The sequence below is a fragment of the Mauremys reevesii genome, linkage group 11, assembly GCF_016161935.1.
Source record: "Mauremys reevesii isolate NIE-2019 linkage group 11, ASM1616193v1, whole genome shotgun sequence".
Taxonomy (NCBI): Eukaryota; Metazoa; Chordata; order Testudines; family Geoemydidae; genus Mauremys; species Mauremys reevesii.
This window is the reverse complement of record NC_052633.1, coordinates 40,771,125-40,795,422: the sequence shown is the minus strand read 5'-3', so window position 1 is coordinate 40,795,422 and position 24,298 is coordinate 40,771,125. Positions and strand designations below refer to the sequence as shown.

The 24,298-nt window shown below is 42.0% G+C and overlaps 1 protein-coding gene across 2 annotated transcripts in view; it reads right to left on the bottom strand.

Moving 5' to 3' along the window:
• Positions 1 to 24,298, bottom strand: part of LRP2 (LDL receptor related protein 2) — a 173,826-nt gene that overhangs the window by 34,560 nt on the left and 114,968 nt on the right. For both annotated transcript variants that reach the window (XM_039495259.1, XM_039495260.1), the window contains exons 46-63: positions 23,217 to 23,336; positions 20,993 to 21,124; positions 18,727 to 18,928; positions 17,989 to 18,284; positions 16,841 to 17,357; positions 15,333 to 15,485; positions 14,890 to 15,060; positions 12,967 to 13,190; positions 12,326 to 12,503; positions 11,046 to 11,242; positions 8,840 to 9,085; positions 6,936 to 7,064; positions 5,583 to 5,702; positions 4,808 to 4,924; positions 4,397 to 4,513; positions 2,738 to 2,875; positions 1,721 to 1,843; positions 257 to 385 (exon numbers count right to left, since the gene is read on the bottom strand). In XM_039495259.1, the coding sequence (XP_039351193.1) occupies positions 257 to 385; positions 1,721 to 1,843; positions 2,738 to 2,875; positions 4,397 to 4,513; positions 4,808 to 4,924; positions 5,583 to 5,702; positions 6,936 to 7,064; positions 8,840 to 9,085; positions 11,046 to 11,242; positions 12,326 to 12,503; positions 12,967 to 13,190; positions 14,890 to 15,060; positions 15,333 to 15,485; positions 16,841 to 17,357; positions 17,989 to 18,284; positions 18,727 to 18,928; positions 20,993 to 21,124; positions 23,217 to 23,336 (3,309 nt within the window). The remainder of the gene's footprint in view (positions 1 to 256; positions 386 to 1,720; positions 1,844 to 2,737; positions 2,876 to 4,396; positions 4,514 to 4,807; positions 4,925 to 5,582; positions 5,703 to 6,935; positions 7,065 to 8,839; positions 9,086 to 11,045; positions 11,243 to 12,325; positions 12,504 to 12,966; positions 13,191 to 14,889; positions 15,061 to 15,332; positions 15,486 to 16,840; positions 17,358 to 17,988; positions 18,285 to 18,726; positions 18,929 to 20,992; positions 21,125 to 23,216; positions 23,337 to 24,298) is intronic.

Genomic DNA, 24,298 nt, shown 5'->3' with positions numbered 1-24,298 from the left:
ACTGCTTCTTGTGAAGCACAAGACTCTTAGCCTAAACTTGCACAGTTCAGGACACTGAGTTTCTTAGTTTGCAAATGACAATGTTTTGGAAAGATATGCAGCGGATGATAAGATAACAGGAACAGAAAGCAGTTCCAAGTGATTATATTTTAGCTCTAGTTGATACTATATGTTTATAATTTCTGTTTAAAAAACTGCTTTTATTTCAATTGTACTGATTAATACTACACCGCGTAACGACGACATTGTTACTTACTGCAGCCTATTTCATCAAAATGGTCTCCACAATCATCATAATCGTCGCATACGTAATGTAGAGGAATGCAGTTTCCATTACCACATTTGAATTCTTCAGCCATACAAGGTCTTGGGGTAGGTTCTCTACCTACAATTCAAAAGACACACACTACTGTCACCTACGTAGCCTACCAACATCCACAAGTTAGGCATTATTCCTTTCACAGAGGAGGGAAGTGAGGCACAGAGAGGTTTAATAACTTGATCCCGTGAGTCAGGAAGTCTGTGGCATAGTTTGGAATAGAACCCAGGTCTGCCGATTTCCAGTCCTGTGCCTCATCTCAAAAACCAGACTTCCTCCTTCTACAGTGATACAAGGGCTATTTCATAAACGCTTTTTGTTACATATCTTCTACTCAACAGTGGATTCAACGTCTTGCTTTGGCAAGGCTATTTAATATCTTTTATCTCTATATTTTATACTTTAACTCGAGTCTTTGATATTTTAGTTTAGTTGAGACCATTCTGCCATATACAACATGCTATTACAATTACATGACATTGGGTAATTTAAAAAGTCAGTAAATAATAAATATTCTTAAGCTTGGAGGCAAATTCTGCTATGAAACATGCACATGCAAGTCCCATCGAGTCAATGGGTACTGTGAATATATCTGGGAACAGAACTTTGCACTGTACAATAAAGATATATAATAGAATTTATCTATTATTACAGCAAAGAATCCTGTGGCACCTTATAGACTAACAGACGTTTTGGAGCATGAGCTTTCGTGAGTGAATACCCACTTCGTCGGATGCATGGCTATTATTACAGGTGCAAATTCCCGAATGCTATAACTGATTCTTTATGGGCAGACTCATGTGCAGAGCCCCAGTGAAATCAGTGTGGCTCCTTGTGAGTGCAGGGGTCTACCCATGCAGAACTAGTTACAGCATCAGGGCCTAAACACTTAATATCCCCGTAAGTACTATTCAGGACCCAATATTGTTGAGACATGCATAACAATGGTAAGAATTCAGAGACAACTGTGTTCAAAACAACTTCAAGAACATTTGCCACCCTGACCATTACTGAATTGCCAATTCTTTCTTCTTCATTATTTTAAATAGACTATACCATAAAATTATAATTTGATAATTTTTTTCAGACTATACTGATTTATCAGCATGCTTATGGCATAGGGTGGGCATACTATTGCTGGGGGCGGGGTTGTTACCCATTAAACCTATACTTGCATCTATATGCTGCAAATATTCTGTGTTATAATAACCACAGTTCAAATCATTTCCTGCTGAACGTTAGTTTTAAAATATTTGTTTCATTTTGTCATTCAATGTGGGTGTTTTCTATTATTATTAAACATTACAAATACTGTACATTGATGGAAGTCTGAGTCTAGGATTACTAGAAAATGTATCTACTGATTACTGAATAAAATTGGCTGTGCATGTGTAAACATACAGTGCTCCTCTTTCTCATCGCTTCCATCTCCACAGTCATCCTTCTGGTTGCACAGCTCGTGACTGTAGATACAGCGATTATTTTCACACCGGAAACGGAATGGTGGTTCACAGGGAATATCCACTGAAATGAAGTAGATCAAATAAGCAAGTATGATGCAAACACTTACTGCATACACTCCATCAAAGCAATACGTCACTTTTTTCGGCTACCCTGTGCCTCTATTTTAAAAAGCACTAGTCTTCCAGGCCAAAAGTAAACATATTCTTCAGTCAGGGCATTGAATTAGGTTTGTTTAAAGATAACCTAAAATCTGTGTTTATGACATAGTGATAATCAACTTCCTTGAAAAAGGTAGTGTGTATCCCAGACAGCAAACATTCACCACTACTGCAGGGAATATAATGCAGTAGTTACCATGCTAGTTTGTGCTCTATAGCTTTCTAGACAACAGAAGAAATCATTTCATGAAAAGCCCACCCAATTTATAAATGCAGTTGTCGTGGCTGCCTCAACTGTATGTAACGAATGTTTTTCATAGGTATTGGTCAAAATTTCCAAAACTTGAGTGCCTGAAGTTAGGACCCATAATCCATATTGAAGGACATGCCCTGACTCTAATGGGAGTTGAGGATGCTCAGCACCATTGAAAATCACTAAATTTCAGTTAAGGGTCCTAATTTTAGGCACCCAATTTTGAAAATGTTGACTGTTATTCACATTCAGGGATTGTCTCTCATCATTTGACTTCTCCCCTCTTTTACAGATGCATATTTAGATGCTTGGAAAGCAATGAGTGAGCTACAAAATCACAAGAGAGTATGAAGTGAATTTAAAGATGCTTCATGTGAAACAACACTTTCTTGGTGGTTCTCTTTACCAAAACCCATGAGAATCTCCAGTCAAAAGAACATATTTATGATTTAGCTCTTACTTCTGTACCACTAATGACTGTAATTATATAGTTTTACTAATGGAGTCAACATTGTTCATTTTTATTTAATTTTTCTCTCTTACAGCAAAGGTGAAGTTCTTCATCAGAGTCATCTCCACAGTCATTGTCACCATCACATTTCCAATACGGCTGGATACAGACATGGTTTTTACACTCAAACAACATAGGTGGACAGTATGTACCATTAGGATAGCGTGTTGCTGGTGAAAAGAAATTTGATTTTTAGTATAAACAAGTTAGCTTGATCTGAAATAATATTCAGGCATTTCCTAGGTCATTATTTCTTCTACACCCTCTTCTCTACAGGAGAAGAGGGATAAAAGGTTTGCAGGAACAGCAGACTGCAAGGACTGAGGGGCCACTGGCTAAGTACGTTGATTAATTTAGATTAAGATTTTACAAAGCTAAATAGTACGCTAAAGTTTACTGCCAGAGACCTCAGAACCACAATACTGTGGTGTGAGTTTTACTGGTGCTGTTTGCATTTATCACCGGCAATCCATTAATATAATCTACACAAATTTCATCCAGCACCCCCAGTGAATGGTCAGGGAATTAACCAGATAATTAATTATTAATTTATTCACATTTATAAAGTGTCCATCCAATTATGTTGATCCTGTACAAAATTTGAAAACAACAACAACTCACAAGATCAAGAGACCATACATGGACCTCCCACTCTTTCACCTCACACACACAACCACCCTCCAAATCATTTCCCTTTTACCAACTTCTACAGCCCATCAGTTGCTTTCCAGCAATCTTCTTTCCCAGGGAAAATATGTGATTTACAGCATGCCACAAAGGATGTGTAATCGGCCTCTGTTGGACCAAATATGCTGGGAAATAAACTCCAGAACATAAGACCCGTCACTGAAAATGTCCTGACTCTTCCCCTTCCCACTTAATCCAGGGTTTCTAGTTCAACTGCCTGGAAGGATGATCACAACTGCTGTGACAGCAACATGAGAAGAATGACATTATCCAGGTACCAAGGCCCCAAACCATTTGGACTCTATAGATGAAAACCTTAAACTTCACCTGGGAATCATCCAGCAGCCAGTATAGCTCTATCAATGCACAGGTGTGAAATGTCCCCTAAAAAACACTGCTTAATGAGGAAGCAGTCACAGTCTGCATGAGCTGCAACTCCCAAATGGTCTTAAAACATAGCTCAGTATAGAGATCAGGCCACAATCCAGACTGGAGACGACAAACGGGAAAACACGTTGTTTCCCTTGTTTCATTGATAGTGGGGGGGGGAGGGAAGATGAATGAGACCATCTAAGGCCCTGTGCACATTATAAAATCAGCCACATTAGCCTGTTACAGTAGAGTAGGCCTTGAAATGTTTAAAAAGCCGCTCTGTCTTGCAGCGTAGCTGGGACAGAACAAAATCCACACACTGTGCTAGACCATCCTTGCAAAGAGCAGGGCTTCTTGGGCATCACTCTCTCCAGCAGGTTTATTCTTTTAATCTATTTATAATTTGCCAGTGGAATACCTGAGAATCCATTAGTATATTTAAAAAATAGTTCAATGTATTACATTTTTTCCTGAATTATTACTGAAGTCATTTGAGTGGCAGATGTTCAATACCACTCAGGATTTTGTCTGTTGTATTAAACAGACAATAAAGAGTAAGTTTCTGTAAAATTAAAGTGTGTTTTATGTGCTGTTCTTCCTCCATAAATTCCCACCACATGCTTTAAACTCACGACAAGTTGCTTCATCAGAGAAATCAAGACAGTCTGCACTTCCGTCACATCTGAAGCGTTCTGCAACACAATGCCCACTGCTACATTGGAAATATCCAGGATGACATGTCCTCAGCTCTAAAAAGATTCCAAAATGATTAGTGAAATGTCTTCACGTGAAAAACAAGATCAAAGTGGATATTTTTCATGTACAGAAGATACCATTAAAAACTGGGCATTCACCATCCACACTATCTAAATGTATCATAGTATTTGTGGCATATGCTGTTCCAAATAAAGGTAAATAATGTAGTGCAGTAAAGGCTGCTTCACTAATGCTCCTTGATGTAAAATATGGTTTTGTAGAATGATTTCAAACCTGCACAATGATGTTCTAATATGATGAAATGACACCCAAAAGTCAATACGCACCACAGTCACGTTCATCTGAATTGTCTTCACAGTCATCATCATGGTCACAAACCCACCGAGAAGGAATGCAGCGCAAATTATCACAACGGTATTCACTTTCCGTGCATTCGCGAGGGCCTTCAATTTAAAAGACAAGTGCAAAGAACATGTGAAGTCACTCAACTGTAACTCTAAACATCCAAGCCTGTCTCATTAAAATAGGCAAAATGATTGCAGGGTGAGATGTGAGACAATCATTAAAATAGCAAGTTGATATTTCTGCATACAGATTATGTGATATTAAACATTTCATGTCTCTCTAGAATGCCGTGGGTTAACTCACCTCAAGCTTTGTTTTGTTACAACATTACTCAAGAGTCATTTTTATCTTAAGGAAATTACATCTCCTAATCAGAAAATAATAAATTCAGTTTGGGCTTGATCCTGCACTCTTTACTCAGGAAAATGTTTTCACACCCACCCACACACACGCACACACACACACACACACACACACGATTGAGCCCTTAAACTCTAGTGGAAATCAGGACTAATACTTTCACATACATTATAACATTCTTCTTGATAACTGGATTTACTACCATTATCTCTGTACAATACAGAGGTTATTCTTAACAGTATTCCAAATGGCTCAGCAGCAATAATACAGACTACACAGTGGAACAACTGAACTCTTGCAATTAAGAACAACATGCCCCATTTTCAAAAGAAATAGGAGGCTATAAGTGAAAAGCAAGGAATACTAAAATATCATGAGAGTGGAGTGACAACTCACTGCAGTTGTTCTCATCAGACCCATCTCCACAGTCATTATCTCCATCACACTTCCAGCGCAGCGGGATGCATCGGTGATTATCACAGCGGAAATCTCCCAAAGGATTGCAAGTCATCTCCTCTGCAAAGCACACAATTTGTCACCAAGACAATAAACCAGCATACATTAGCATACTCTTCAATATGCTTTGGACAGGGTAGAGAGATGCTTAGAGTAGGATAGGATGCTTTGGATAGGGAAGAGTTCCATATCATAAACCAGGTCAAGTAATTTAGGGGAAGAGCAGTTAGGAAACATCCCATCAAGTAATGGCATAGGATTGGGAGGGGAATGCTCAGGAAGAGACTTTGCACTTTCACAGTAATTTTCTGGACATATCCATTTTCTAGAAAGGGAGAATGCTACTCCCAACACAAGGATTGCAGAGTCAGGGATTCCTAAAACAACCACCCTATATCCTATTTGTGCAGAAACAACAATCTACTGTCCCTCAGAAGAGGAAAGTATAAAACAACCAGCATCAATAGAAACAAATATTAGCTAGAGAATAAATTATTTGGTGGAAGAGAAATGGGTATGTGTATATGGGTATGTATCTGGTGACTCTCAGAGTGGCACACACCTTTATTGACAAACAGCTAGAGCTGAAAGCCATATGGCACACTGTAGGCCAGACTGCCACATCCTGTTTTTCCCTGGGTTATTCTAAAGTAGATGTTGTGAACTCATGGCCTGCAAACTTAGTTTGAAGCATTTTAAAAGGTCTCAAAACAACTCTTGCAGCATCACAAATCCTCACCACTGGTGATTTTGGTACAGTGTATGTGCCCAATTGAGAGTTGGAAGTAGTTTTGAAAATATGAAAAAGAAAACTGAATGACAGCTTTCATGTGAAGAAGAGTTTAGTGTAAGCTCAAAAGTTTGTGTCTCTCACCAAACAGAAGTTGGTCCAATAAAAGATATTACCTCACCCACCTTGTCTCACTAACATCCTGAGACCAACACAGCTACAACAACACAGCTCTCATGTAAGATTCGGGAGCAGGAAAATATATTTCCCTCTGTTTTATTCAGTAATAAGCAGAGAATCAATGTTCAATAATAAATAGTCAATAATCATCATAATCTAGCTTTCAGGGGGTATAGCATGTGAGCTACACAATGACCTATAGTGAATTGTTGTCCACAGAATTTTCCTCCATGCAAATGGATATCAGTGAAATGGACTGACAGAAAATGAAAGAAGTACAAGCATATGAATTATCACTGAGAAGACTTCCATGAGGGTTTTACAGCGTGGAGGAATATTCGCAGCATATGTAATTTCAGAAAAAAGCTTTTTGCTACACCTACCACAGCCTTGTTCATCACTGTTGTCTCTGCAGTCATCATACCCATTGCATAGTGCCCACAGTGGAATACAGCGGTAATTGGTTCTACAGCTGAATTCTGTGTGGTTATCACACCGATAGGCAGGACCCACTAAAACACAAGAGAGAGTTGTCAAAGAACATTGTATTACTTCTGTATGCTCATGACTTAAACATCTGATTTCTGTTTTACGGTGCACTACTTCCATTAAAAGGAGTCAACGATTGAACAAAAAAAACCTGTCAGGTCATATAGCCCATCTCCCTGCTGGTGCACAATGGAGTCCTATTATAGTTACCAGCATTTTGTCCACTCTGTTTTTATGCTAAGTGACTGGGTATCCACCACTTTGCGTGGGAAATTATTCCAATTAGCCACCATCAGGAAGTTTTCCTTGATAATCAGACTAACTTTCCCCTTTCTTAATTTCATCTCATTTCAGAGTTATACCTGCTCCTTGATGCCCTAAATAATTCCTCTCCTTCCTTGATGACTATTCTTCAAATATTTAACTTTTATCATGTCCTCCTCTGGGGCTAGATTGAGCCATTAGGCTCAGCCCTCTGTAAAGGATGGGAAGTAGCTGTGCCAGCGCAGGAAACACAGCAGGAGGGAACTTGGCTTCCCTGCTACTGGAGCCCTTAACTGTGGCAAGGAAAGGCCCTAGCGGGGAGGCAGTGTGGAAGGGCTCTGGCAGCTCCCCACTGCCTCCCCCCTGCCAGAACCTTTCCCCACTGCCAGAGCTTTCCAATGTGGTGGGCTCCAGCAGTGGGACCCTACACTGCTAAAAATAACAGTGTAGACAGAGACACCGCTTCGGCATGTGGAGAGCCATGTAGGATCTACACCTTATGGTTCTGGTATGTCTGTACTCTGTTTGCCTAAGGCTACACCTCACCATCTAACCACTATGTATATCCATGCTAGCTGGGTGCGCAGTGTCTGTGCTCTACACGCTGCTGTAAGGGTTGATGTACTTAAGCATACAACTCAACACTGCACTGGCCTTTTCAGCTGTCTCACTGCATGCAAACTCCCTGTCAATTTGCTGACTATTATTACTCGTAGGTCACATTACTGCTTTCCAGCTTTCAGATTATTTTATTCCAGTTCTATTAGCTTGCATTTCTCCAAGCTAAATTTCATTTAAATTTGTTGTTTTCTATCTAGGTGTTTTTTTATTATTTCTCTGTCATTCCAGACACCCACAACTCCTCCTTATTTAGTAGCATTTGTAAATTTCATTAATATGTTGTTTACTCACTCTTCCAGATAATTAAAGGAATATTAATGAAAACCAGGCCTAGCACAGATCTCTGGAGCACTCCACTCAATAGCTCCCCTGCAACTTGACACTTTGTGCTTTATCATAACCCTTTTTACTCACAAACTGTCAGATGTTTTTTTACCCACACGACTGTGTTCGTATCCAAGTCAATCAGATTTAAATTTGAAAGTAAGAGATTTATGAGCAACTGTATTAAAAGAGTCATGAAAATCCAAGTGTATTATGTCTGTCACTTTCCCTTCATCTGCTAATTTTACCAGTCTGGCAAGAGACATAATCAAATTTGCCTGGCTAGACCTGTTCTTTACACACCATGCTGCTTGGGTTCTGTGTTCTTTACAAACGCATGATTGGTTCGAAAACCTTGTAGCTGTTTAGTGACCTTTTCCCCCTGCAGTATTTGTCGCTTGGTATCTCATGAGACTCTCTTACCAAGTCACAAATTGCTGTGTTGCAGTGCCAGTTACCTACTGCAGTTTAGCAGTCAGTTTGTAGGATTCATAGCGCCTCAAAAGCAAACCTCTTGAAAATTAAGCAATGTCATTCACTCTGCCTATCATGCTATAATGTAGACAGCTGCCATTGATTTAGTGCTTACTGCATTCGTGGAACGGCTCGTCAGAGTGATCACCACAATCATCATCCACATCACATTTCCAGGACTGAGGGATGCAGCGGCCATTGTCACATTTAAACTGGCCTGGAGAGCAGGTCCTACTGGCACAGTGAGAACTATCCTCATCTGAGTTATCCCCACAGTCATCTTCTTTATCACACTGCCAGGCTTCTGGGATACAGCGTTTGTTGGCACACTGCCACTGATGTGTCTCACACTGGTGATTAGCTGAAAGAATACAAATTTTTATTAGACTGGTGACGCTTATAGGAAAGATCTAGCCCTTCAGTGTTATGGGAACTGAATCTGTATTATGTCATCGTTGCATATTAAAGAAATGCTGGTAACTCAATCTGAGCTTAGAATTTACTTGTCCAGCTGAGATACTGACTTCTAATCCTGCGTGGCTATGGCCCACAGGCTGCTTTCATCCAGCTCTCAAAGACTGCACTATACAACACAGAGCCTTTGGGGAGAAGAAAGACATTCAGAATTGTCATTGCCCAGTGCAGGGTGAAGTACAAGCCCAGCTGTCGCAATGAGCTAGGGCAGAGGAGCAAAGTGATTCAGGGCACCTGAATGACGATATGGCTTTGGGCCACCATGCAAATTCTGACAGTGTGGTGGGCCAGAGAGGAACCACTCTACTTCCACCCAGCATACTCTCCTGCTAAACCAGCATGCTGCATACCAGATTATACAACTACAGACTAATCATGCTGCTCAGAGCACCATTAACTTTAGATTCACAGTTTCTATCTTCCTCAGAGGGAACTCATGCATAGTCACAGAGCAGAAGTCAATGTTAGCAGTGGTGGGGGGCTGGTGAGGCTTGTGATCTTTGCAGAGTGGGAGTCACATTAAGTGCTAGCCTGTGAGCTGGGGCGTTCACTTTGGCTTTCCACTGATCTCCAGCCTCCATGGTTTGGATACCTCTCCCACTGCCCCTTTTACATGCACACTAATCCCTTCCTCCAGGAAGGGAGAACATAGCATGATTTCTGCAAACTTCAACACACAGCTTTTCTAGAGCATGTTTTCCCCCTTATGTAACTGTATGATATACCCCAAAATCATCTGTATTCTACCCAATAAAATAGAGATATGTGAACTCATTATGCAGCTGTCAATTTCTTATCTTACATATTTAATATTCCCTTCTGCCTTACTTAAGAGCTCGACTGTTTGAAATTCATGTAAAATTGAGGTTTCATTTAATTATGAGGACATTACAGAAAATACTATTATATGCTAATGGAAGTCAGTGAAAATATCAATTATATGACTACACAGCTTCCTTTTTTCATTCTCACTGCTCAGACTGCAACTCCCAATGTAATATTATTTACAAGAGGAGAATAATTAGCTTTCTAATTAGACACAAGCACATGAAACAAGATGGGTTTTAAAAATTGTTAATACACTGTCTCACAATTATAATTAGACGCCAACCATGTTTTTTAAAAATTCCATCACATTCAGTTCTGGGTGTATTGCATTTTGAGCAATTTTCATGTGAAATAATGTTTTCATTGTTTGAAGATGCAGATTATGGTACGAAGCAGCATGGTCTGATGGACTGGGCTGGGAGTTAGAAAATCTTCAGTTCTGATCTTGCCTCTGACACCCAGGGTTTGTCTACAATAGAGCTGTTTGTTGAAGATGTTGCGCGGTAACTGCCCGACTAGCTTCTACTAGCACAAACTAAAAGGTACTTAGTTTCCATTAACCTAGTCCTGTTTGAAATGAGACAATGCGAACACAAACTAGGTACCTTTTAGTTTGCGTGCTTTACTTAGTGCATGCTGCAACTCACACCACTGAAGTCTGGACTGTGGGACTGTGTAGACAAGCTCAACTTCATGGTGTTGCTTTGAGCAAAACACAATGAGATCTATTTTCCACTGCCTTGTATCTTACACCGGTGCAAGTGAAGCAAAGTGAGTGTAAAACATTGTCACTCCGATTTGGTAGCGTTTACACCCTTTTTACCATCACTTTGCACTGGGGTAAATGACTGTGTAAGGTGCAAGGCAGCAAAAAATCAGGTCTAACATCTGTAAATATGGATCATGATTCTCACCTACCTCTTAGGGCAGCTTGTGCGGATTAAATGGTTAGTGTTTATACAATGTTTTAAACATGTGAAGTGCTACACGTGTGCCAAGAATAATTATCTGAGATTTACCACAAAGTACATGATCTTCATCTGATCTGTCAGGACACTCTGGCAGAGCATTACACAAGAAATGGGGACTAGTGCAGTTCCCATCACTACATTGGAACTGCCCAACACGACAATATCGGTGTGGGCAAGTCGGTGGTTCATCAGAGCCATCCCTGCAATCTCTCTGCCCGTCACACTTCCACCAGATCGGTATGCACCTATAAAGAGAAAATAATATTTCCTTTGATGAAGCAATTACTTTAAAGGCGTCCAGCCATCCCTTTAAGGACCAATTGTGGACAAGCTTTTGCCAGTGACATATCATCTTGCAGCATTTGGCTTCAGATATTTCTTGAGCCTCAGTTCTACATGACATGAGGCCATTTGTCATGTGATAACAAAATATACCACAACATGGTGTTGCCAGTAACAGATGTTGATGGTGAAACCTCTGTAACAGGCTCACGGCAAATTAATGTGGACTCAAGTTTGCAGTATTTTTGTGCAAACTGTCACTCTGGGCTTTCTTGAGACTCATCATTCAGACACCTAGGCAAGCCAAATGTTAGCTGGATAGGCTGAGAGAGACAGAGAACAAGATACATTTCCATAAGTGATCTGAAATTTAGATGGAGAATTCTATTAAGTGCATAAGTTTAACAGTGACCTATCCATATAAGCAATGGGTGCTCCAGTGTGCGGCAGCACTAAGCCTGCAGAATGGGCCACTGGAGAAACCCAGCTGCCTACAAGAGTCTTGGGGTGGTGTAGAGCCAGGATAGCAGGCCTTATGCCTGTTCCCACAATTCTAGCTCCTGCCACGTAGGGGTGGCCAGGGAAAAGGGCCATTGCTGTGCCAGCGCACCAGCTGACCCCTTGCTGCCAGAATGGACCCTATGGGCCCCTGGCAGCCAGAATAACTTATTTAACAGCAGAAACAAACATACTGCACAGCATGTAGAAAAGATAGGAGCAGATTCATATTTCATGAATTCACAGGGAAATGGCCTCTGGAGCAATGCATGACTAACACCCCAGTCCTTACTGAATTAGCCATGTGATACAACAAAGCAAGGGCATTAATAAGGAGCGCATCCCATTAGCGAGAAAGGAGGACTCTGCTAGAAATTTTTGCCAGCACAGGAGTCAGACTGGAATTGGCCTTGTCTTTACCACCAGACCCCAGAACCCACAATATGGAGACTTACTACATACTTTCAAGCCTTCCAGGTAAATTAGCCTTAGATATAAATGTTATCCTTAAAAAGATATTAAAAGAAGATACTGAGCAAAGGACTTACCTTTCACTGTCTGCACAGAGGAACTGGGTGCTGGAGCACATTGGAAGGCAGTGTGCTGTGTTGCCAAGTTGTATCACCATGAAGTTATCGGGACATTCACAAGAATAACCCTGACCTCCAACTTTTATTAGACACAGATGGGAACAGCCACCATTGTTGGTACCACAAGGATTATTCACTAGTAAAATGGAAGAATAATCATCATACTTCACACCCCCATAAACAGAAAGACCTTGCAATAGTCTCCTTTTGCACAGGAGGCATTAATATTATCTCTTGCAAATCAAAACAAACAAACAAAAAAATCAGGCACTCAGACAGAAAATCCAGTCTCAACTGTAGTTTACTGAAGATGTATAAACAGTGAACCCTGAAACCCTAGAAATTGGCTTTAAATCCATACTTCAGGTCTGATTCTGCTCTCACTATTTATCTTACTTTATCAGATAGCCAAATCAAAGACCCCCTGTGTAGGTTAACTAAGGGCCTGATACTTCAAGAAACTGAGTGTGCCTCCTGTGAGGTACCAAGTGCCTTCAACTCCTTGTAACGCCAATGGGAGATGTGCACACGGCATGAACCAGGGTTAGGCCCTAATAAGGGCCAGACATCCACATTAAATTTTAAATCTGTTTCCTCACCAATTGGCTGTCTGTATGGATGGTAGACATGGATATCAAATGGCCTGTGTGTGGTGTTCACCAGAACAGTCCTGCCTGATCCATTATATTTATTTCCCTTCTCAACAGTTCTTGTGTTCCAATCAGTCCAATAGATGGTGTCTTCAAAAACTGTAATTGCAAATGGATGAGGTAAAGTCCCATCATATACTGTGTGACGGTGTCGTCCCTCTAGGTCAGAGTACCTACATGAATAAAAACCATGCATAACACTGAGATCAAGCTGCAAGAACTTCAGGACTTTAATGTATCTTCTTACAACAAGCAGTTTATTAGTGGTGATCAGTGGATTCAAAATAATTTAGTTCATTTTGAGATACATAAGGTTTAAATAGGTTTTACTTTAGTTATAGAAATAGACCAGACGTGCAAAAGGAAATACAAAGCCATTCCTAAGAAATGTATCTGGCTGTCCAATGAAGTTTTGTGCATAGATGACAGGTTACTTGTCATACAGGAAAGTGGCTGTATAATTCAGATAGCTACTCAAGTGACACTTGGCAAAATATAACACCTGTATTGCTAAATTTTAAATATCTTAGGACTGCTATATGTTACTTTTAACAACATTTTAATAGAAAAATCATCTGTAACTCTCACACTTTTTTCTGACTGTATTAATAACAAAGAAGGCTAAGTTAGTAACTCTGAACAGCAACTTTATGATTAATGAACAAATCAATTAAGAAACTTGGCAAAAATGAATCAAATGGAAAATCTTCCAAGTCTAAATTTTTGACAGAAATGCTAAACATTAAAATTTTAACATAACTGTTCACTTTCATATTGCTCTAAAAACACTGATTCTTTGTGACTTCACAGTGTCTGGTACAGTAAAGTAGCTTTAATGGGTTATCTCTTTTTTTTTTTCTAAAATGGTTCATTTTAACATGGAAACTTGGAAAGGAGCTAAAAGAATAGACACAAAGGAGATTTTTTAGATGTGCTAATTTGGAAATACCTGGAAAGAATCAGAAAGTTAGCTAATTACTTGAGCTGAAATTAAAGTCTAAGCATTTCATCATCAGAAATTTATTTGACATTTTATAGACTTGTATCAAATGTAGAAAAATTAACATAACAAAGCCACAGGTTCCATGCAGTATTGTCGTGAACTTTTAATAAGGGGAACATTAAGGCCAAACTTTCAGCAGAACTCTACAAATGTGTGCACATACATTTCTTATCACTGTCCTCAGATCTGTGGGCAAAAAAATGGTAATTACAGATTAAAATGATGATTTGCGTATTCAGTTCTGCCTCAGTTTGGGTTTTGCATCTACATGAAGATGCACTGGCAAATTCTAGCCCAGACTGTGAACCTCTTTCTGAATTTCTGAACAATTACTTCCATGAGCAGTTTCTGAGATTCCAGGGAGACTACTCATGTAACTACTCACTAGTGTGAGTAAAAGGTTTACAGCCTAACCCCCTGCTGCAAAGTTCTGAAGACCCATTGAAAATCTGTCCCTTATTATAATCATTGGAGCTAGCAAATATATGCTATAAAACTTCAGAACAAAAGTGCCAACTGCTGCTAAAGAACAAGTGGAAAAAAACCCCAAAAGTTAATTTTATCCAAATAAGGAGGGAGTCTTTCCTCTTCATCCCCTTTATTCCTAACTTCTGATTCCATTTTAATTTAGAATTAGTTAACCCTTTCAATTCTGATGGATTAATTGGATATGTCATTTGTCTAACTGCACTGTGACAGGACATAAAATATCTCTGTTTGTTCCATTTAAAAAAAAAAAAACTTGTTGCCTTGATCCGTGCACAAACTGTCAGCAGTGAAGGGGTTAAAAAATTCTTAAAATAAAGTGCTACCACTGAAATTTGGTATGAACAGTTACCCAGTTGCTTTATTCTTCTCTATGTACGTACTCAATGTAGTTTAGATGGGCATCTGCCCAGTAGAGCTTGTCGTTGGTGTAATCTATGGTGAGTCCATTGGGCCACTCTAACTTGGTAGAGATAATCACCGTCTTGTTCTTGCCATCCATGCCCACTCTTCCAACATAGGCTCGGTCTGCCCAGTCAGTCCAGTAAACCTGTCTATTTAAACAACAGCCACAGTTAGTTTTGTAGGAAAAGATCCTGGGACAAATTCTAGAAGGTACATTTGCAATATAACACCTCATGCACTAAAACAAAACCCTTTCCCTCACCTTGGGCACATTTTTGCAGAACAGGAGGATATGATCCAAATATCCTGTAATTATTCTTACTAACAGACGCAAAATGACAACTTAGCATGGACTTTCACACAAACAGCATGAGGCTGTCAAACTGCTAGGTGAAAGAGAAACACTCTGGAAATGTCATACCCATATTTTGGATGAACGACAATAGCTCTGGGATACTGAAAGCAGAAGGTGTTGTTGGAGTCCACACACCGATCCACCAATTTTTTCCGGAATCTGCCATCAAGCTCAGCAACATAGAGACAGTCTTTGTATGCATCCACCCAGTACATTTTTCTGAAATGTTTTATAATGAATATTTTACACACTGCTTTAAACAAAATAAAGCACCTCACTTTAATTTCACAGCTTTTCTCTCTCTAGAGTAATGATGAATCCACTGTAATGAAAGAAGAATTAATCAGGACCACATACTTCTCAGTCCTCCAATGCGGCCAACACGACAAAAGACAAATGTTGCCAACTGCTGCTCAGGGCTCAAACTGGGTAGGTACAAACCCATATGCTGTACTCCCACCTTTCCCAAGCCATGTGCCACACATTGCCCTATCCTCTCCTCTGACATTGGCACCACTGGCCAATTACTGCTATTGGTGCCAAATTCAAAACTGTAGCTGGTCAACTGGGGAATAAACCCCCCATCTCAGACAGCTGCCTGCAGCACATGGCCAGCACAGGGTGTCACTACCTCTCCTTTTCCTCCCCTCTTCTCTTACCAAGAAATGGCAACAAGGAGATGGCAGGGAGAGGGGCCAGGAAGCGAGACATGCAATGCCCTGGGTCATGAGTGGGGTTGTGGCTGGGGCTGCCATAAGAATCACCATCTATCTCTCCCTCCCCTGCAGTTTGATCCCTGCTCTCACCAAATCAAAGGAGTGAAAAAATATGCATGGTTATAAAGTACTGTCACTTATGGAGACAAGGGTAAAACCTCTGTTGTAAGAATCATTCATCACAGCACACCCAGAAAAATCTGGTTCTCAAATGGCACTGCCAATGAGGTTTCCCTGATTAATAAGAGTATTTTTAAATATAAAAATTCAGGTTTTATCAATTGTCTTTGCTTGCTTGGTTAATATATCCCTCCCAGTTAGATGTTTCCTATCACATCAGAGAGGTGGATCTTCTATTAATTATTCTTATTACTATTATTAACCATTAACATAAATGTTCAGAAGTCTTTGCATTACTGTGGTGCCCTTATTGCATATTCTGACTATAAGAACACCAGGCTAGAACATGTTTTGTTGCTAGCAGGACTCAGCATAGGGCTAGGAGCCAGAAACTTTCTAATCATGCTCTGCAACTAGCTTGCTGCGTGTGTTTGCTAAACCTCTCTCGGTCTGGCTTCCCCATCACCAAAACAGGCATAACACAATGTACCCATCTCACATGGCTGTTGTGAGGATTAGTTACTGAATGTTTGTACAACATTTTGAAAATATAAAGCACACTATAAGAGCTAAGTAGTATTATGAATAATTATTATTGACATTATTAGGATACTGTTATACTGGGTGTATGGTATGTGGGTTGAAAACCAGTCCCAAACAAGTATCTGAACTCATATTTTTCACATTAAAAAAAATAACTTCCTTAATAGCTCAGAAAAGCTAAAAACATTTTCTTACCTGCCAACCCAGTCCACAGCAATACCTTCCCCATTTGGCACATCATCACTTATTACTGTCTCCTTGTTTGTCCCATTTAGGAACATTCTTTCAATGACCTTCCTCCCCACATCAATCCAGTACAACCTCTTTTCCACCCTGTCAAAGTCCAGTGCCACCACATTTCTTAGTCCTTGCAAAATGAGAGAGTAAGACTGGCCATCTGCTGTGAGATTTCTCAGATAGTAACGGTTGCTAAAAATAAGGTAGGGGGAGATATTACTATTTTGCCGGCAACTTTTTCCATCAGGCTCACGGATGTAGCCTGGGGCGCACTTACAGATGTAGGAGCCAGCAGTGTTCTCACAAATCTGACTACATACTGATGGCGTTTCATTGCATTCATCAATATCATCACATGTCCGTTTATCGGACATGAGTCTGTGTCCAGTACGACAAGAACAATAGAAACTAGTCAGGGTGTCTGTGCAATTATGATCACATCCGCTGATTGAAGGGTCATTACATTCATTAATACCTGTGGTACAAAATCAAAAATATTATTATTCAAGCAACTGAGTTACCCAGAAAACAATGCAGCCCCTATCCAAAGTATTCAAAAGAGTCAACATCAAGACAAGCGGGCAACAACTTTTGTTCCAAAAATACCAAAATATTCTAAATCTTGGGTGGCTACAATTGAGTTGCCAGGGGCAGATCCTTACCCAGTGTAAATTATCATGCTCCACTGAAGTCAGTGGGGCTACAATAATTTACACCAGTGGCAGATCTGCCCCCAAATTCTGTCAGTGCAGGATAGTATTATTTCTCAGAAGGAATATATATATATATATATAACTATTTATCTGGCATATTTTCATATCTAAAATCTGTGGTGATATATTCATTCTATTTACCAAGTACTGGCTAATTTTCATGGCTTAAGTATATGAATTGGCATTATTTACAATATAGCATACTATGTTATGATTTAATCATTAATAAGTGTGCGATATATGTATGCATTCTTCATACATCTTATTGGCAAGTCCAGACGGAACATGTATCATCTTAATTAACCTGCTGACTTAATTTTTTTTAAATTGTCTAAAACATTTAAAATAAAATATCAGAACCCTAATCCCCTATCCCCAACACTCCACACGTACCGCATCCTTTTTCATCGCTATTATCAAAGCAATCATCCAGCCGATTGCAAATTTTAACCATTTCAATGCAGTTTCCATTGTCACATTTAAAATGATGGGGAGAGCAAGTTGCTTCTGGTGTATTACAGAGGTGTTCCAGCTCATCAGATTCATCCCCACAATCATTATCCCCATCACAGATGTATGCCTTTGAAATGCAGCGCCCATTTTGACATGTGAACTGGTGCTGTTGGCAGGGCTGATAGATGCACCCTCTCTCATCGCTGCTATCACCACAGTCGTTCCGCCTGTCACACCTGGAAAGAAAGGTGGAGCTGTTAAACACATAAAGGTAGTGACCGTTGGATGGACAGAGGGGTAGATACACACCTGATCATGCAAACCCTTACTCCTAACAGTACCCCATTACTCACATGAATAGTTAAAATGAAATCAAAATGTACTCATGCAAGTACGGCTATTAAAGAAACCAGTGAGACTCCTCCCATTAAAAGTTACTGTGCCCAGAAGTACAGGTTTAATGCCATTGGTAGGCTGTGGTAATATTAAACAACTCAGGCATCCCAGAGGTTTTAAAATAAAAACTTACATGTGTGTGAATGCACTGCACATAAATTATTTCACACTTAAATGTAATCCTATTTAATGACAAAGTAAGTATAAAAACTGAAATTAATTCATTCCTTCATTTGAAACTATTTGCAAGGCTTTTGTATTGTTGCTGAAGTACATACAGACCTGTAAGAGTTTCGGATGCACAATCCATTGTTACATGTGAATTCATTTTCAGTGCAAGACCGTCGCGTGCAGTTTTGATGTTCATCATAAGCATCACTGCAGTCAGCATCTCCATCGCAGACCCATACCTGAGGGATACACCTCCTCAGTGGGGGCCTATTGTTCACACATGTAAACTCAGTGGCTGTGCAGCTGCGGTTTGCTAAAATAAAACACATTTGCTAAGTAACTGAAGTAGAGTTATTTTCATTTTACATGTATAAAATATGCATTCCCCATTCACATCTAGGCATGTTTACCAGAAATTTCATGCAGAAATTCATTCAAATGCATCTTATCTATTGCAAAAAGCCAGATTTATCTCTGGTGTATCTCCACTGACTGCAGCTGTGTGTGGAGGGTAGTGTGGTGCCCCACAATGCCCCAGGGAGAAGCAGCATTCCTCCCAGAGCTCCCTAGTATGCAGGGGAACCACCCCTCTTGTTACACCCCTTCTGGGGATGCAGCATTCTTTCCCGTGGTGCCAGGCCAGTGCATCAGGAAGCAGAGCTAAGACCCTGCCTCTCCCTACTCACTCCTTTGAGATGCTTGTTCCCCAGAGGGCAAATCAAGGGAGCCAATAACTGCTAAAGGGCACAAGGAAGGGGGCCAGGCTTCCTGCGCCTCTCCCCTTTGTTTCAGAGTAGCAGCCGTGTTAGTCTGTATCCGCAAAAAGAACAGGAGTACTTGTGGCACCTTAGAGACTAACAAATTTATTGCAGCATGAGCTTTTGTGAGCTACAGCTCACTTCTTCGGATGCAGAGAATGGAACACACAGACAGGAGATATTTATACATACAGAGAACATGAAAAGGGGGCAGTACGCATACCAACAGGAAGAGTCTAATCAATTCAGATGAGCTATCATCAGCATCCACTAAACAGCCTGGCACAACCTGATCCTCTGCTCTCCAGCTAATAGGATTTCTACTGGAACCTCTCTGACATTAATACCTGATACTGATTCACAAGAAAAGCTGTACTGCCATGATCAGGCACTATACATGCTGAAGTTGTTACAGCAGTCTGTGTTAAACAAACATGCCATGTTAATTACATCTCAAAGCAGTTTATAATTCAAGGCTATTGAATGGAATGGGACAAAATGAGAAGGGATTTTTTAAAATTAGAATTTAGAATTTTAATTCCAAAATGTAGAATAAAATAAGGAATTATACAAAATAGTCTGACAGAAAGAAAGTTATGTCATGCAGACTTTCCAGTAAATCTATCCTGGTCTGAAAGCCAATGGGCTGCCCCAGGACAGGGAATGGGCAAACTACGGCCCGCGGGCCAGACGCAAAGCCCCCTGTGGCGCCATGGGCCCCGTGCCGCTCTGCAGAAGTGGCCGGCACCACTTCCGTGCGGCCCCTGGGCTGGGGGGCAGAGGGCTCCATGCGTTGCCCTTGCCTCCAGGCACCTCCCCCCGCAGCTCCCATTGGCCGGGAATGGGGAACCGTGGCCAATGGGAGCTTCGGGGGAGGTACCTGGAGGCGCGGCAAGGGCAGTGCACGCGGAGTCCTCTGCCCCTCCCCTCCACCCCAGGGGCTGCAGTGCTTCCTGGAGTGGCGCGGGGCCAGTGCGCGCATGCAGAGAGCCTGCCCTGGCCCCAGTGTGTGCCGCTGCCACCCTGGAGCCACTTTAGGTAAGTGGCGCCAGGCCAGAGCTGAACCCCACCTGCACCCCGCCCCACAACTCCTTGCCCTAAGCCCCCTGCCTGCACCTTGCACCTCTCCTGCACCCCGACCCCCTACCCTGAGCTCCCTGCTGCACCCTGCACCCCTGCTCTGAGCCCCCTCGTACACTCCGCACCCCTCCTGCACCCCAACCCCCTGTCCTGAGCTCCCTGCTGCACCCTGCACCTCGTGCTCCCCGCCTTAAGCCCCCTCGCACACATTGCACCCCTCCTGCACCCCAATCCCCTGCCCTGAGCCCCCGCCACATCCTGCACTCTTCGTGCACCCCAACCCCCTGCCCTGAGCCCCCCTGCACTCTGCACCTCTCCTGCACCCCAACACCCTTACCTGAGCCCCCTCATGTACCCCGCACCCCTCCTCTACCCCAATCCCTTGCCCTGAGCCCCTTCCTACACACTGCACTCCCTCCCACACCCCAACCCCCAGCCCTGGCCCTGCATACAATTTCCCCATCCAGATGTGGCCCTTGGCCCAAAAAGTTTGCCCACCCCTGCCCTAGCACAATACTTTATTTGTATTAGACACCTACCACAGTTATGTCTTTGATCTTCATCACTCATATCCCCGCAGTCATTATCACCGTCACAGATCCAGCTTGCTGGGATACATCTGCCATCATCACACCTGAACTGGATACTTGAACAAGTCCGCACATGGGACACTTAAAAAATGAATAGAATTACTCTGCTTGTTAAACTAGCCTGCACCGTTGTAATAACCTACTAATTGAAGCCTTCTTTAGGACAGGTTTACTCCAGCGAAATGTAAGAGGAAAGCTCAAAAATTAGAACCTAGGTCAAATCACACTTGCTGAGATAAGGTGAACACCACTTCTCCATGTCCCCGTTTTCTCTTTATTGGTCAATTACACTAACAGCCCCTACAAACACATTACTGCTTTGATTATTAGTATGTCAGTCTTGTTATACAGCAAAAGTAGATTGTTAAGGAAACCTGAAATTAGGAAACATGGTAAACTTGAAGCAGGCATCAACAGTCCTGACAGTGACAGCACTCATTTTACTAGGTATGTTTATAATTGCTTGTTTCTAATCAGGGGCTGAGGTTTTTGGAGCAATGCAGAGACCTTTTAGACAGGTCTTAATAAGGTTGAAGGTGTGTCAGTTTGAATTCCTCCAAAAGCAGGCATGTGTCTCAGAGCTCTAGAAATGCAGGCAAAAGTCACAATCATTTCTAAGTTTGAAATTAAAAGGTGTAGTTTTTATTTTAATAAATACAGTGCTAGTAATAAACCAACACTACATTACCAGCCATCACTTGAATTTCTCATACCTCATAAAATGTGGAGAATGAGACATCAGCCCATTTTCACAGGAAAATCCTATTCTCCTGTTACAGTACCAGTTTTTCCCACTGATATCTGCCACATTGTACTCTACTCGTTTCCTAGTGATTTTGGTCTTCCTCCTCTTCCGCTCTATGGAGAAAATACCTGGCTTCTTCCCCACTTCCTTCTCCCTTCCCTTTCTTATTTCCCTGTTTACACTAATCAGTTTCCATCCTGCATACAGGACCTGTCTACTCCAAGGAATTATGGGACACTCCGAATCCTAGAATGCCCCAGTCTCACACTATCTGAAGTGTAGCCATCTCTCCACACCTTTTTTCCCAAATGTCAGAGTGTATATGCACTCTTGATGTCCAAGACCATTCCAAAATACAGGCTACCCCACATCAGCCAATTCACCACCACTGTTGTTTCAAAGGAGAAAGGAATGGTTTTCATTTACTAGTAATCAATCATGATAGCTAAGAGAATTCACATTCCACCCAGAGCTTTTGTGATGCAGACACTAAGACAGGGTCTGGCAAACTTTTTGGCCTGAGGACCGCATTGGGTTTCATAAATTGTATGGAGGGCCAGTTAGGGAAGGGGGTTGTGGCCCGGCCCCCACCTCCTATCTGCCCCCCCCCCAACTCCTGCCCCATCCAACACCCCCTGTTCCCTGACAGCCCCTCTGGGACCCCTGCCACATTCACACACCCCCACTCCCTGTCCCCTGACTGCCCCTGGACCACTGCCACCCCATCCAACCACCCCTTCTCCCTGTCCCCTGACTGCCCCCTGATGCCCCATCCAATCCCCCCTCCTTCCTGACTGCCCCCCAGGTCCACTGCCCCCATTCAGCCCCATTTCCCCCCGACCCGTATCCATACCCCCGCCCCCTGACCACCACCCCAAACTCCCTTGCCCTCTATCCAACCTCCCCTGCTCCCTGTCCCCTTACCGCGCTGCTTGGAGCACCGGCGGCTGGAGACGCTAGAGCTGCGCTGCCCGGCTGGAGCCGGGCCACGCTGCCGCCCCCGCCCCCGCCACCACGCAGCACAGAGCACTGGGTCAGGCTGGGCTCTGCAGCTGTGCTGCCCCAGGAGCTCATGCTCCTCCGCCCAGAGCATTGCGCCGGTGGCGGAGCAAGGAAGTTGAGGCTGCGGGGAAGGGGAGACAGCAGGGGAGGGGCCAGGGGCTAGCCTCCCAGGCCAGGACCTTGGGGGCCAGGCAGGATGGTCCCGCGGGCTGGATGTGGCCCGCAGGCCGTAGATTGCCCACCCTTGCACTAAGAAATAAATTGAAACCAAAGGCTCATATCACATAAGCCACTGAACAGGGCCTTAAAAGGTTTTTCCAGTTACTACCAGCCTGGACTGGATTTCTATTGCTGACCTAGAAGAGAAATTATTTATTTCCCATAACCAATTTCCCCAGAACAGTTCTCTTTTAACTGCACACTCACCACAAGAGGCGGGTTCATCAGAGCCATCAGCACAGTCTACTCCTTGATCACAGTACCACTGAGCAGGAATACAACGTCCAGATGTACAACGAAACTCACTATTTGTGCAAGTCAGTGAGACTGGAAGAAAAAACCTATGTATGACTTCTTTCTTTTTGTTACCCTTCCAACTTGTTTTAAGTTGCTTTTGAGTCCATGATACGCAAAAACATTATAGACCCCAAAAAAGAAAAAGAAAAAATTATGCTAGCAAGGATGCCCTTTCGTATTCTATCTGCAAAGAGCTTTTTGTACAACTACGGGGCCAAATTCCCCCACGTAGACAAGTACGTGCAGCTTCTAGTGTTGCATCCACTTATGAGAATGGAGAATTTGCCCCTAGTATAAGATTACATAGAGCAGCTAGAGAGCAAAGAACATTGTACATTTATAGTTGAGATGAGACTAAGATAATTTTCACTTTGAGAATAATAGGAAAATGGAACTCTACAAGCCAGAAATCTGCTGTTTGGACTTGATCTTGTTATCTTCCCTGTTTCCCTACAACTAAGGAATTCAGGGGCATTGAATGTATTGCTCATTAACACCCTTGAGTTGTTTCAGTTTCCCTTTTGTCTCTCTCTTCCTCCCACTTTCCCTTTATCTCTTTTTCTTCCACAGTGCACTACACTTTTGCCTTCTCTCACCTGTTCTCCATGCAGAACACCCATCAGTAATATAGCAGCACTTCCAAGATTTATGATACAAAGGGATGGAAGCACATCCTTCATTAGCAGCACAAGAGTTACAATTCCTACTGGTTGGCAAGGGTGCCAAAATTTCTTCCTGTCACACATGCTCCACCCATAAACTGACCATATTTTGTGAGCAAAAGCTGGGCTTGTATTTTAGAAAGATTGGGTGAAAGATCATTCAATTAAATGTAGATAACTATGAGATAATGACAACCCACTCCATCACTAGAAGTGCAGAGCAGTGGTAGTAAACATACCTTGTACACTTTATAAATTGATCTGGGATACCTTAAACATGGAAGGAAATACATACAACCAACATCTATGCTAACAAAAAATATCTGGTAC